General features: G+C 57.7%; 1 protein-coding gene and 1 pseudogene across 1 annotated transcript; one reads left to right on the top strand and one right to left on the bottom strand.

Moving 5' to 3' along the window:
* Nucleotides 1-1,627: 1,627 nt before the first annotated feature.
* Nucleotides 1,628-14,584, bottom strand: part of LOC127463453 (zinc finger protein 91-like) — a 307,626-nt pseudogene continuing 294,669 nt past the window's right edge.
* LOC127463454 (zinc finger protein 239-like) lies at nucleotides 8,616-13,556 on the top strand. The gene is made up of 3 exons (XM_051772872.1): nucleotides 8,616-8,786; nucleotides 11,959-12,037; nucleotides 12,226-13,556. Exons 2-3 carry the CDS (start codon nucleotides 11,986-11,988, stop codon nucleotides 13,062-13,064), a joined length of 891 nt encoding a protein of 296 aa, XP_051628832.1. The 5' UTR covers nucleotides 8,616-8,786; nucleotides 11,959-11,985; the 3' UTR covers nucleotides 13,065-13,556.

Genomic DNA, 14,584 nt, shown 5'->3' with positions numbered 1-14,584 from the left:
GCTCCCCATGGAACAAAAGGAACCCTGGGACGCTGCAGAAACTCACGGAACCAAGGGACCATTGTGACATTGAGGGGGCTGATGGAATCAGGAGGCCATTGGGACAATCCAGGGCCTCATGAAATCAAAGGAATTCTGGGACACTGTCGAACCTCCTGGAACCAAGGGTTCCTGCTGACATGTGTGTCCTCCTGGAACCAAGGGAGCCCGGAGATATTTCTGAACCTCCCAGAATCCAGGGGCCATTGGGACCCTGCAGAACCTCCTGCATTCAAGTGCTCCTTGTGGAACTGCAGGCTCTCCTGGAACCCAAGGATTCCTGGAACACTGCAGAGCTCACGGAACCAAGGGGCCACTGTCCCACTGCAGCTGCTTCTGAAGCACAAGGGACTCTGGGACAATGGGAAATCTCCGAGAATCCAAAGGGCATTTTGGGACTGCAGGGCCTCATGGAAGTAAAGGAACCTTTGGAGACTGTGGAAGCTCTTGGAATCCAGGGGCCATTGGGGCATGTGGGGCCTCCTGGAAGCAAAGGAACCCTGAGAATTTATGTGGGAACAACATAAGGCAGCAACAGCTGCATTCAGTTAATTTGGATCCAAAAGGAGTGTTTTGGCCTTGACTGGTGTTTCCCATCCAGAGAGTGCTGTTTGCCAAAGTGGAAACCACTTGGAACGCTCTGCATGGCAGCCTGTGTTTTTCTCTGGTGGCTGAACACAGCCAGCACATGAGGGGAGGGGAATGTGTGGGATCAGGGCACTGCTTTGGGGCCATGCTGGGAACTCTGGTGGACTAAAAGACAAAGCCCAGGCGCTGTTTCCAAAGGAACCCCAATGAAAGGGGGACACCGGAAAGATGGGAGGACAAGTCCCACAATGGAACTCTGTGTGTGCAGCCTCATTTTCTCCTTTAGTGCCCACAGGAGAGGGGGCAAACAGTGGGGGTTGGGACCCCAAAACTGTTCAGGGGGGAAATGGGGGATTGAGGGGACAATGGGAATATGGAAGGAACAGGGAGAAGGGTGGAAAAGGGGGGGTGGTCTGGTGGGTCGGATGGTCTCATGGGGGTCTTTGGGCACAGAGGGGTTGGGAAAGGGGGGTGGCCCCCCTGAGCTCCCAACTTCCTGTGGGGTGCTGGATCCAATCTCAGCCTTGGATTATGCCAACACTTTCAGTTTAGAGGAATTACAGAGGTGTAACTGAATCATTTTTGTCCTCCAGGTTAAATGATGGCAAATCAGATCTATTGAGAGAAATTAATTTATTTAGGGTTCCAAATGATCAGACAAAAGATCTTCATCAGAATTATTTACGGCACAACAGAAACACTAAAACTACCAGGAGAACGGCATAAGATAGGACAGTGCTCTACACTAAAGCAATTGTTGAAGCAATTCTACCCAAACTGGCACAAAAACTGTAATTCCTAATTACGGTTGGATGGAACTCCCCCAGATCAACATTCATGGAGAGAGATCTCTGCTCTCAACCTCCAGCAGTGACCTTGGGGGGTCCCCAGCCAAGGTAGAAATCTCCACACACCTCCCAAGAAGGGTTCTGTGAGAAGAAGCTGCCCCTGGGAAAGGGGACTGGTCCTTTGTGGTAAAAGGGATGGACTGACAGTCACTGCACTCCAGGGGTTGCCTCAGCATCAGGGGGTTCATTCGGGGTGGAAGCGGCAGCCAAAGCTCTTCCCGCAGTCGGGGCACTGGTGGGGCTTCTCTTACTGGTGGGTCCGTTGGTGTCTGGTCAAGTGAGAGCTGTGGGTGAAGCTCTTCCCACACTCCCCACACTTGTAGGGCCTCTCCCCGGTGTGGATGCGCCGGTGGGTGACGAGGGTGGAGTTCTGCTTGAAGCCCTTCCCGCAGTCGGTGCAGCGGAAGGGCCTCTCATCCGTGTGCGTCCGCTCGTGCAGGAGGAGATTGGAGCTGGTCGGAAACCTCTTCCCACATTGCAAGCACTTGTAGGGCCGTTCTCCAGTGTGGATGCGCTGGTGGGTGAGCAGGCCGGATTGCTGCCTGAAGCTCTTCCCACATTCCCCACACTTGTAGGGCCGTTCCCCACTGTGGATGCGCTGGTGTTGGATCAGGTTGGAGCTCTGCCTGAAGCTCTTCCCACATTCCCCACACTTGTAGGGCCGTTCCCCAGTGTGCGTGTGCTGGTGGGTGAGGAGGTGGAAGCTCTTCCTGAAGCTCTTTCCACATTCCCCACATGTGTAGGGCAGTTCCCCAGAGTGGATGTGCTGGTGGGAAAGGAGGTGGGAGTTTCGGCTGAAGCTCTTCCCACATTCCTTACAAGAATAAGGCTGTTCCCCAGTGTGGATGCGCTTGTGGGTGCGGAGGTTGGAGCAGAAGCTGAAGCTCTTCCCACATTCCCTACACGTGTAGGGTCGTTCCCCCGTGTGGATCTGCTGGTGGGTGAGGAGGTGGGAGCTACAGCGGAAGCTCTTCCCACATTCCCCACACCTGTAGGGCCGCTCCCCAGTGTGGATGTGCTGGTGTCTAATCAGGTTGGAGCTTTTCCTGAAGCTCTTCCCACATTCCAAGCACTGGAAGGGCTTCTCTCTGCTGGGAGGCTGCTCAGGGACCACCAGGTCAGAGCTCCCCCTCAAGCTCCGGTCGCCTTCCCGGCACAGGCTGGCTCTTTCCTCCTCAGAGCACCCTGGGCTGGCTTTGGAGCCCCTCCTGCGGGGGGATCTCCGGCCCTTTTCCTCCCCACTGCCTTCCTGCGCCGGGGAGCCCTTCAAAACGGCCTCTCCCACCAGGGTCTCACGGGGGGATTTGTCCTCCGGGCTCTCCCTCCTCAGCTCGGGGCCTGGGGCAGGAAGCAAGGACAGGCAGGGGATTTGCCTCCGGCCCACAGGGAAGGCCAAGGACATCCCCCCAACTCCGGCCCCGGCAGGACGGCGGCGCCAGCGGGGTTGTCCTGCAGCCGGGGCCATGCTGGGCTGACAGAGCCAGCACAACACCCGCCCAAAGGGACACTGACTTCCTCCTCACCTGCCTGGGGGGCCCAAGGCATCTTCCTCTTCCTCGCAGCCTCCTCCTCCATCCGCCCAAGCTTTGGGAAGGACAAATCCTGATGGGGGGAAAACAAGGGCTGAGCACGTTGGCTTGGGGGTTCCTCCTAGAACTCACTGGGCGTCCTGTGTCAATAAAACACTCCAAAACACCAAGACTCAGACAATAGCAAGAAGACCCTCGCCCCCCCAAACTGCAAAACGTTACAGCTAAGTCAAAAAATACTCGAAACTATGAACATGCAGCGCAAAAAAATAATCCCAGAAATTCCTCCTCTCTGGTCTCTTCCCTCTGGGGTTCAGAGGGTCTCCCCTGACTGACCCTCTGACTCCTCTGGGGTGTTGGGGGTCCCAAGAGTCCCTTCTCCTCTGACTCTCACCTTCAGGGTGCCATATTCCCAGACATTCTCCCCTTCCACGTTTTCCACTTTGTTGTTCTGGGGATCCCAGGGGTCCCCACTGTCCAGGTTTCCCCTTCTCTATGCCCCACTTTTCAGGCTCCTGGGGGTCCCAGGGCTCCTCTCTCTCTGTGCTCCCCCCTCCAGGCTGCTGGGGGTCCCCCAGCTCCGCCATCTCCCCGCTCCGCCCTCCACACTCGGCAGCTCCCGGGCTCCACACCCACCCCCGGCACTCCCGGGGGGCCCCAAACCCGCTGTGTCCCCCCCGCCGGCACCGGGCTGACAATGGAGCCGGCGGGGCCTGACCCAGCAACACCAACCCCCACCGTGGGGGGGACCTGCATCCCCCCACCCACCGCCGGGGCTCTGCCCCCAACCCAGCCCGGCACCCCCAAAAAACACCTCCTGCCCACCCCCAAGAGCCAGCAGAAGAGGAGAAGCAACAGCAGGAGAACAATCAACCCCCATCCCATGAGTGCCCAGGAAGGGGGAACTCCTCCCAAATATCCTGGGGGAGCACAGGGGGTCGTGACACACTCGGGCTGCCAGCACAGATTTCCCTGCAAAGTCTGCAGTGGGTCAAGCTCTGCAGAGGAGATTGTGCCACATGCATGGGATTGCAGAGGCTCCCTCGGGTCCCCAGCAGGAATCAGCAACCAGAAAGAGACACAAAAGGTCCCCCCTGAAGAGTTCTGGGGATGTGTCCTGTAGGGAGGGGACAGTGTCACCCCACCAGGGCAGGGTTGGCAAGTGGGAGGCTGCTCCAGGGCTCTGCAAGAGGCCTCATGCTCTGCTCGGCCTCAGCACTGGCTGGTCCCAACACCCCCGTTTGCCCCCGGCCCTGGGCAGCTCTGCTGCCACAGGTTGCCCTCACCGTGGCCCTGCAATGGCCCTGCCTGTCCCTCACCCGGGGCCCTGCCCGTGGCCCTGTCCCTTGGCTCTCTCTCTGCCAGCTCAGTGTGGGGCACACGGGCTGGGGGTCCCTCCCAAGCCCCCCGGGCAGCCGGCGTTGGCTGGGGGGATGTGAGGGCTGGGCCTGCTCAGCACAGCCCCGGCCTCGTGCCCAGCGCCTCTTTCCTGCCCCACACAAGAGCTTCCCGGCCCCCCAGGGCTCCCCTGCTGCTGCCTCTGCTCCTGGCCCTGCCTTTGCTGCTCCCTTGGCTGGGGCAGCGGCTGCAGGGGGGGATGGCAGCAGCTTCAGCTCCACGGCACTTCCTGGGGGGAGCTCAGCCCGGGGGGACGGGCAGGGACCTGATGGGGATGGACAGGGGCCCAGCAGGGACAGCCAGGGCCTGCAGGGGAAGGCACAGGGACAACCTGGCCCCACACACTGCCACCACTGTCTCTGCTCCTCCTTGCAGGCTCCGTGGCCAGGCACAGTTTGTGTTCCTGGGTGCCCACCATCTCAGCACTTGGAGCCACTCAAATCAGCGCCCGCAGCTCTGCAGCAAAACCCCAGCTCACCTGGCACACAGGGGATGGACACAGCACCTGCTCAGGGATGGGCATTCACAGCTTTGTTTCTTCCCCACAACGGGGCTCTCCTTCCTCAGCAGCACCTCTGCCTTGCACTTATTCTCAGCCTCACCTCAGGGACAGCTCTGGGCTCACCTCCGCGCCACTTCTCAGCCTCACCTCAGGGCCTGGGCTCAAGGACAGGAACCTGCAGGGAGGGGACATCAGGTGCAAGCTGAGGGCTGCCTGCTTGCACTGGCCTCTGGGCTTCTTTCTCCTTCTACAACCATACCAGAACTTAGCCTGCTTTTCTAACCCCACACATTTACAGACTAACCTTGGAGATAGATATGGACAGACATCTCTATCACCCTGGGGATAGAGCCTCAAGCATGTGCTGCCACAGGAATGGCAATCACAGAATCACAGAATCAGCCACGTTGGAAAAGACCTCCGAGATCATCAAGTCCAACCCTGGATCCAACCCTGCTGTGCTTCCCAGACCATGGCACTGAGGCCACATCCACTCTCACCTTCAACACCTCCAGGGACGCTGACTCCACCCCCTCCCTGCCCAGCCCATTCCAAGGCCTGATTACTCTCTTGGGAAGAAATTGCTTCCTAATATCCAACCTAAACCTCCCCTGGCACAGCTCCAGACCCAGCCCTCTTGTCCTGCTGCTGCTTCCTGGCAGAACAGCCCCAGCCCCACCTGGCTCCAACCTCCTGGCAGGGACTTGCAGACAGTCAGGAGGTCTCCCCTGAGCCTCCTCTTCTCCAGCCTCAACACCCCCAGCTCCCTCAGCCTCTCCTCATAGCAATTGTGCTCCAGAGCCCTCCTGCCTTCCAGCACATCAACACACCCCCAGCTTGGTGTCACCTGCACATTTGCTGATGAAATGCCTGATTCTGCAGGAGCTGCAGATGCTCAAGGGGCAGCAGGACCAAGTCAGGGGCCTGGGGGGCTTTGGGGTCTGGGAGGGTCCTGGGGGAGCTGGGAAGGGTCTTTGGGGATTGGGGGTACAAACCAGTACAGATCAGTGCAGACCAGTACAGACCAGTACAGACCAGTACCTCCTCACTGCTCCCCAGATCTCTCCTGGAGCTGGGCCATGTTGTCCTGGGACACCTGAACCCCCCCCAGTGCCCCCAGTACAGCCCAGTGCCCCCAGTACAGCCCACTGTGTTCCTGTCCCAGGGTGTGGGTGATCCCTCTTTGAGGGGGGTTGGAAAGGATTTGGGGGGACCTGGGGGGGTTGGATGGGGATGAGGGGGGGGTTGGGGGACTTCGGGTGCATTTGGGGGAGTTAAAACAGGTTTTGGGGGCATTGGGGCATCAAAGGGATCTGTGGGGGGAGGCGATTTAAGGGAAAATGGAGGTTAAGGGACATTTTGGGGGGGTTAAAGAGGCCTGGAGGGGAGAGGAGGGGCTGCACCAAGATCAGGTGAGTCCTGAGACCCCCCCTGTTGTCCCCAAGAACTTCTTGGTGTCCCCAGTTCCTCCCTTGACACCTCGAGACCCCCCTGGTGTCTCCAATGTCCCCAGGGCCTCCCCATAGTGCCAATTCCCTTCTTGACACCCCCAATTCCACTGCCCCCAAACTTAACCCCACTGTCCCCAAACCCCATCCCTGATGTCCCCAACCCTCCATCTCACCCCAGGAGCCCCCCTAGACCCTCTGACCACAAAAACACCCCCCCCACACACTCACAGAAAGGCCAAGGGCATCTGGGGAAACATTGGGGAGAGCTGGGGGGCTTTGCAGGGCCACCTTGTCCTGGGACACCTGAGCCCCCCCCAGTGCCCCCAGTACAGCCCAGTGCCCCCAGTACAGCCCACTGTGTTCCTGTCCCAGGGTGCAAGGTGATCCCTCTTAGAGGGGGGTTGGAAGGGATTTGAGGTGGGGACTTGGGGAGATTTGGGGGGATCGGGGGGGGGGGTTGGATGGGGATTTGGGGGGTTTTGAGGGGCTTTGTGTGAATTTGGGGGAGTTAAAAGGGTCTTGGGGGCATTGGGGGGTCAAAAGTATCTGGGGGGAAGGAGATTAAAGGAAAAAAAGGGGAGTTGGGGGACATTTGAGGGGGTTAATGGGGCCTAGAAGGGGAGAGGAGGGCCTACACCAAGAGCAGGTGAGTCCTGAGATCCCCCTCGTGTCCCCAAGACCCTTTCGGTGTCCCCAGTTCCCCCCTTGGCATCCCCAATTCCACTGTCCTCAAACCCCATCCCTGGTGTCCCCAACCCTCCATCTCACTCCAGGAGCCCCCCCGGACCCTCTGACCAAAAACACTCCTCCCCCCCCCTCACAGAAAGGCCAAGGGCATCTGGGGACATGTTGGGGACAACTTGGGGGCTTTGTGGGGCACTGGGTGGTTACTGGGAGATACTGGGACACACTGGGGGGAACCAGGGAGCACTGGGAGGGACTGGGAAGTTACTGGGGGATTACCAGGACACACGGGGAGACACTGGGAGGTTACTGGGCCATACTGGGGGTTACTGGGTGCTCACGGGAGGATCACTGGGTCATCCTGGGGGGCAGTGGGAGGTCACTGGGACACACTGGGTGGTCACTGAGGGGGTTACTGGGCCATACTGAGGGTCACTGGGCTATACTGGGGGCACTGAGATCCCCTTCGTCAGTTCTGCTCCCCCAGGACTTTTGGGGGCACCCCCAGGACCCCTCCCCTGGGGGCTGCGAGATCCCCTGAACCCCACTGCTGGGCTTTAGGGGACACCCGGGCCCCCCTTCCTTTGGGGTCTCTGTGTGCTGAGTGTTGGGGGTCTCTGGGGTTCGAGGGGGGAATTGGGATCCCCTTTCCCTGGGGTTGGTTTGCTGGGCTGGCAGAGGCGCTGTGGTGGGATGGGAAATGGCATCATAGGAGTTTTAGTTGGCCGTGGCCAGACAGGACTGACACGGAGACCCCCCAAAATCCAGGCAAAACCCCTGAAACCCCCTCAGAAATCCACCTTTGGACCCATCAAAACCTCCTCAAAACCACCCCAAATCCCCTCAGAGACCTCATCTCCCCCCAGGATCCCCTAAACCCTCTCAGTGACCTGCAAAACCCACCTGGGACCCCCAAGCCCCTTCAGGGACCTCAAAAACCCCCTCAGAGACCCTCAAAACCGTCTGGGACTCCCAAAATCCCTCTAGAAACCCACAAAACTCCTTCAAAGACATCGCCCCCAAAGCCCCCAGGACCTCCCAATTCCCTCGGAGACTCCAAAACTCCCTCGGGGATTCCCAAACCCCTTCAGGGACCTTCAACCTCCCCCCTAAGTCCCCTCAGGACACCAAACCCCTTCAGAACCCCCCCCAAAACCTCCTCAGGGACCCCAAAACCACAGAACAGCAGAAAAGCTTTCTGTAAAGGAAGGGAGCAAAGAATCTGAGAAGGAGGAGACCAGGGAAAAACTGAAGCAAAGTAATAAAATCATCCTGCCCTTGCAGTTTTTCCTTCACCTTTTTTTTACTTTTCCTTTTTTTAGGGTTCTTTTTTCCGTTGGGTGGTTTTGAATTTTTTTTCCGAGGGACTTTCTCAGCAATCGAATCACCTTTCCGGGTTCTTGGGAGGCCTCCGGGCCCCGCGGCCCCCGAGAGGGTCCTCCGAACCTCCGAACCCCCCCCGTAAAACCCTCCCGAGCCCCCCAGCCTTTCCCCCCCCAGCCTTTCCCCCCGCAGCCCCCGAGGGGATCCCCAGACCCCGCTCTCCCGCACCCCCCGCCCGCACTCAGAGCTCACCGACCGACCCGCCGCCATCACCGATTCCCGGCAGCCAACGCGGCAGGGCCGGGGGCGGGGCTGCGGGGGCGTGGCCGCGCGCTGATTGGCTGCGGCGGCGTTCTCTGAGCGCGGTGCGCGCGCAGCCGGGACTCGGTGATGGCGGCGGGGCCTGCGGTTCGCTCTGAGCGCTGTGAGTCCCCCGGGGGGCTCGGGAGGGTTTAGCGGGGGGGTTCGGGGATAACCGAGGAGGTTTTGAGGGGTCCCTGAGGGAGTGCGGTGTCCTGAGGGGACTCAGGGGGTGGTGGAAGGTTCCTGAAGGGGTTTGGGGGTCTCTGAGGGGGTTTTGGTTTCTGAGGAGATTTGGGGGGTGCCAGGTCGGGTTTGGGGGTCTCTGAGGAGGTTTGAGGGTCCTGGTGGGACCTTTTATGCAGTTTTGGGGTCTCTAGGGTGTTTACGGGGTCTTAGACGGTTTTGAGGGTCTCTGAGGGGGGTTGGGGGGTCTCTAAAGGGGACTGGGGGATCCCAGGTGGGTTTTGCAGGTCACTGAGAGGGTTTAGAGGGTGCTGGGGAGGGATGAGGTCTCTGAGGGCATTTGAGGGGACCTTGAGAAGGTTTTGATGTGTCGAGGGGGGGATTTCAGGAGTTTTGAGGGCACTTTGGGGGGTCCCCTAAAGCCCAGCAGTGGGTCCAGGGGGTCCCCCAGCCCCAAGGGGAGGGGTCCTAGGGATGCCCCCCAAAATCCAGGGGGGCAAACGTACCACATCCGGGTAAGGGGATCCCAGTGCCCCCAGTATATCCCAGTGACTTTTCAGTGACCCCCTCAGTGACCACCCAGTGTGTCCCAGTGACCTCCCACTGCCCCCCAGTATGGTCCAGTGATCCTCCAGTGAGCACCCAGTAACCCCCAGTATGGCCCAGTAACCTGCCAGTGTCTCCCCGTGTGTCCTGGTAATCCCCCAGTAACTCCCCAGTCCCTCCCAGTGCCCCCTGGTTCCCCCCAGTGTGTCCCAGTATCCCCCAGTAATCCCCCAGGGCCCTGCAAAGCCCCCCAGCTCTCCCCAATGTTTCCCCAGATGCCCTTGGCCTTTCTGTGAGTGTGTGGGGGGGGTGTTTTTGTGGTCAGAGGGTCCAGGGGGGCTTCTGGAGTGAGATGGAGGGTTGGGGACATCAGGGATGGGGTTTGGGGACAGTGGAATTGGGGGTGTCAAGGGGGGAATTGGAGCCATGGGGAGGCCCTGGAGACATTGGAAACACCAGGGGGGTCTCAGGGTGTTAAGGGAGGAACTGGAGACACCAAGAGGGTCTTGGTGACACCAGGGGGGGTCTCAGGACCCACCTGCTCTTGGTACAGGCCCTCCTCTCCCCTCCAGGCCCCTTTAACCCCCCCAAATGTCCCCTAACCTCCATTTTCCCTTTAATCCCCTCCTTCCACAGATATCTTTGATGCCCCAATGCCCCCAAAACCTGTTTTAACTCACCCAAAGACCCCCAAAACCACCTCCAACCACCCCCAGATCCCCCCAAATCTCCCCCAGCCCCTTCTTCAAATCCATTCCAACCCCCCCCAAGAGGGATCACCCAGCACCCTGGGACAGGAACACAGTGGGCTGTACTGGGGGCACTGGGCTGCACTGGGAGGGCACTGGGGGGGCTCAGGTGTCCCACAACAAGGTGGCCCAGCTCCAGGAGAGATCTGGGGAGCAGTGAGGTGGTACTGGTCTGTACTGGTTTGTACCCCCAATCCCCAAAGCCCCTCCCCAGCTCCCCCAGGACCCTCCCGCACCCCAAAGCCCCCCATGCCCCTGACTTGGTCCTGCTGCCCCTTGAGCATCTCCAGCTGCTGCAGAACCAGGCATTTCTTTGCTCCCCACAGGGTCCTTCCCACACCCAGAATGGAATCTGGAGGCAGCAGGATGTGCACAGGGCTCCCATTTCCTACAGTGCAAAGGGGCTGCAGGGAATGATTCCCCTGCTCTTGCAAATCTGCCAAAACCTGCAGGGCACAGAAGTGGGAGCTTCAGGAATTTGCTGGCCTTGGGAGTGGAGCTCACAGGGTATTGAGAGGAACATATCCCTCAAATACAATCTCTCTGCATACACAATATCTGTCTGGACAGACAGATAAAGCAATAATCAGATATATTCTGTATCATATATATGGCACATATTCTACAGAATCCATCCCAAGGTGTTGTATGATACATCTGTAAGATATTACACATAATAAGCAATATTAAGGCAAGTGTCCTCCTTAGGGACACACTTCAGAAGGGAACTTGCACTTGACCCCCCCCCTCTTCAGCTTCGAGCCACCCGGTGCCACAGAGGGGGACAGAGCTCCTGTGGAACATTCTATTCCACTGACACAGAGCAAGGAATAAACTCAAACTATTGCCTGGGTTTGTTCCCTGGGGGTCTCTGCAGCAGCAAGCACAGCCCCACACTGACTGCTCTGGGCTGTGCAGGCATTTGTGCTTCTGCCTGTCTCACACACACACACAAAAGTCTGGTTAGTGCTGCCCTCAGGAAACCCCCCCAGCCTTGGTCCAGCTAAAACCATGGAATTTGTCTTTGTTTCCCTTGGGTTCAGGGTCAGGCTGTGCCTGTGTCCAGCCCAGAGGCTCAGAAAAGCATTTCTCCTGTCCCCCTGCAATCTGCTGCTGCAGACAGGACCCAGGCACTGGTGGCACTGGGAGTGAACAGCAGAGTGTTTCCAGGGGCTCTCTGAAGGAACACAAGTGTCCAAAGAAACCAGCACAAGTGTCCACAGAAGTCCCAGTCCTTCATCCCTGAATGAGCTCGTTCAGCCCAGGAAAATCTGTCTAAGCTTTATTTCCATGGAAGGAGGTTTTTCCTACTTTAACACCGGTTTAGTTCCAAACTAGTTTCTTCATTTCCTCCTCCCAATTTCCCTGAAGGACACTGACAGGGGCCATGGACACTGACAGGGATCACAGAGTTTGTCCCTTGGCCATACAGCTCCTGCTGTTTCGCAGCACAGGAGAGGTTAATTAGAGCCCAGGCTCCAATACCAGGGTGTCCCTTGAAGATGAGCTTGAAATCTAATGACTGTCATGTTGGGGGGTTAAATTCAGTCCCCACCACCTTTTTTAGGGCTGAATCTTCATATTTTGGAGTATTTTCTGGCTGAATCTCAACTTTTTGCAGTTTGGGGGGGCGAGAGTCTTCTTCCTATTTCTGAGGGTTTTTGCCTGAATCTCCTTGACTTGGGTTTTTCTGGGCTGAATCTTGGTGTTTTGGAGGTTTTTATGGACACAGGATGCCCAGTGAGTTCTAGAGATGGACTTGGGCAGGAGGAACCCCCAAGCCAACGCGCTCAGCCCTTGTTTTCCCCCCATCAGGATTTGTCCTTCCCAAAGCTTGGGCGGATGGAGGAGGAGGCTGCAAGGAAGAGGAAGATGCCTTGGGCCCCCCAGGCAGGTGAGGAGGAAGTCAGTGTCCCTTTGGGCGGGTGTTGTGCTGGCTCTGTCAGCCCAGCATGGCCCCGGCTGCAGGACAACCCCGCTGGCGCCGCCGTCCTGCCGGGGCCGGAGTTGGGGGGATGTCCTTGGCCTTCCCTGTGGGCCGGAGGCAAATCCCCTGCCTGTCCTTCTTGCTTCCTGCCCCAGGCCCTGAGCTGAGGAGGGAGAGCGCGGAGGACAAATCCCCCCGTGAGACCCTGGTGGGAGAGGCCGTTTTGAAGGGCTCCCCGGCGCAGGAAGGCAGCGGGGAGGAAAAGGGCCGGAGATCCCCCCGCAGGAGGGGCTCCAAAGCCAGCCCAGGGTGCTCTGAGGAGGAAAGAACCAGCCTGTGCCGGGAAGGCGGCCAGAGCTTGAGGGGGAGCTCTGAGCTGGTGGTCCCTGATCAGCCTCCCAGCAGGGAGAAACCCTTCAGGTGCTTGGAATGTGGGAAGAGCTTCAAGAACAGCTCCCACCTGATCCGACACCAGCAGATCCACACTGGGGCACGTCCCTACATGTGTGGGGAATGTGGGAAGAGCTTCAACCAGAGCTCCCATCTGATCAAACACCAGAGTGTCCACACTGTGGAACGGCCCTACATGTGTAATGATTGTGGGAAGAGCTTCAGGCACAGCTCCAGCTTGATCCGACACCAGCACATCCACACTGGGGAACGGCTCTACACGTGTGGGGAATGTGAGAAGAGCTTCAGGGACAGCTCCCACCTCCGTACCCACCAGCTCATCCACACAAGTGAACGGCCCTACAAGTGCTTGGAATGTGGGAAGAGGTTTCAGACCAGCTCACATCTCCGCAGGCATGAGCAGACACACAGGGATGAGAGGCCCTTCTGCTGCACCAACTGTGGGAAGGGCTTCAAGTACAACTCCCACCTCATCACCCACCGCCGCATCCACACGGGGGAGAGGCCCTACAAGTGTGGGGAGTGTGGGAAGAGCTTCCCCCACAGCTCTACCTTGACCAAACACCAACGGACCCACCAGTAAGGGAAGCCCCGACTGCGGGAAGAACTTCGGCTGCTGCTTCCACCTCAAATGAACCTCTGATGGTGAGGCAACCCCTGGAGTCCAGTGACTGTCAGTCCAACCCTTTTACCACAAAGGGCCAGTCCCCTTTCCCAGGGGCAGGTTCTTCCAACAGAACCCTTCCTGTGTGGGGGGTGTGTGTGGAGATTCCTGCCTTGGCTGGGGGCCCCCCAAGGTCACTGCTGGAGGTTGAGAGCAGAGATCTACCCAAGAGCAATGGTCTGGGGGAGTTCCATCCATCTCTAATTAAGAATTATTGCTTTTGTGCCAGCTTGAGTAGAATTGCTTCAAAAATTGCTTTAGTGTAGAGCACTGTCCTATCTTATCCTGTACTCCTGGTAGTTTTAGTGTTTCTGTTGTGCAGTAAATAATTCTGATGAAGATCTTTTGTCTGATCATTTGTAACCCTAAATAATTCATTTCTATCAATAGATCTGATTTGCCATCATTAAAAGCTGGGGGACAAAAGTATTTCAGTCACACCTCTCTAATTCCTCTAAACTGGGTTTAGTTATGTTATGTTGGCATAACTATCAAGTCTGAGATTGGATCCAGCAGCCCCCAGCACCCCACAGGAAGTTGGGAGCTCAGGGGGGCCACCCCCCATTGCCAACCCCCCTGTGCCCAAAGACCCCCATGGGACCGTCAGACCCTCCAGACAACCCTCCCTTTTCTACCCTTCTCCCTGTTCCTTCCATATTCCCATTGTCCCCTCAATCCCCCATTTCCCCCCTGAACACTTTTGGGGTCCCAAACCCCACTGTTTACCCTCTCTCGTGTGTGTGCTGAAGGAGAAAATGAGGCTGCACACACAGAGTTCCATTTCAGGACTTGTCCACCCATCTTTCCGGTGTCCCCCTTTCATTGGGGTTCCTTTGGAAACAGCGCCTGGGCTTTGTCTTTTAGTCCACCGGAATTCCCAGCATGGCCCCAAAGCAGCGCCCTGATCCCACACATTCCCCTCCCCTCATGTGCTGGCTGTGTTCAGCCACCAGAGAAAAACACAGGCTGCCATGCAGAGCGTTCCAGGTGGTTTCCACTTTGGCAAACAGCACTCTCTGGATGGAAAACACCAGTCAAGGCCAAAACACTCCTTTTGGATCCGAATTAACTGAATGCAGCTGCTGCTGCCTTGTGTTGTTCCCACAGAAATTCTCAGGGTTCCTTTGCTTCCAGGAGAGATGTGATGTCACACAGGAGCTGTGATGTCACGGGGATGATATGATGTCACAGGAGAGATGCGGTGTCATATGATGGTAGTGACGTCATAGAGGAGCATTTTTATGAGAGCAAGGATGTGATGTCATGGGGAGGATGTGATGTCACAGAGCAGATGTGATGTCATAGGGGAGCTGTGATGTCACAGGGGAGGATATGAAGTCACATGGATGATATGACATCACAGGAAAGATGTGATGTCATATGATGGATGTGACGTCATATAAGAAGTGTGATGTCACAGGGGAGGTGTGACTCACAGG

This window comes from Manacus candei, unplaced genomic scaffold (assembly GCF_025592945.1).
Source record: "Manacus candei isolate 608988 ecotype Guabito, Panama unplaced genomic scaffold, ASM2559294v1 h1tg000161l, whole genome shotgun sequence".
Classification (NCBI taxonomy): domain Eukaryota; kingdom Metazoa; phylum Chordata; class Aves; order Passeriformes; family Pipridae; genus Manacus; species Manacus candei.
The sequence above is the reverse complement of the archived record's forward strand: the minus strand, read 5'-3'. Positions and strand labels throughout refer to the sequence as shown.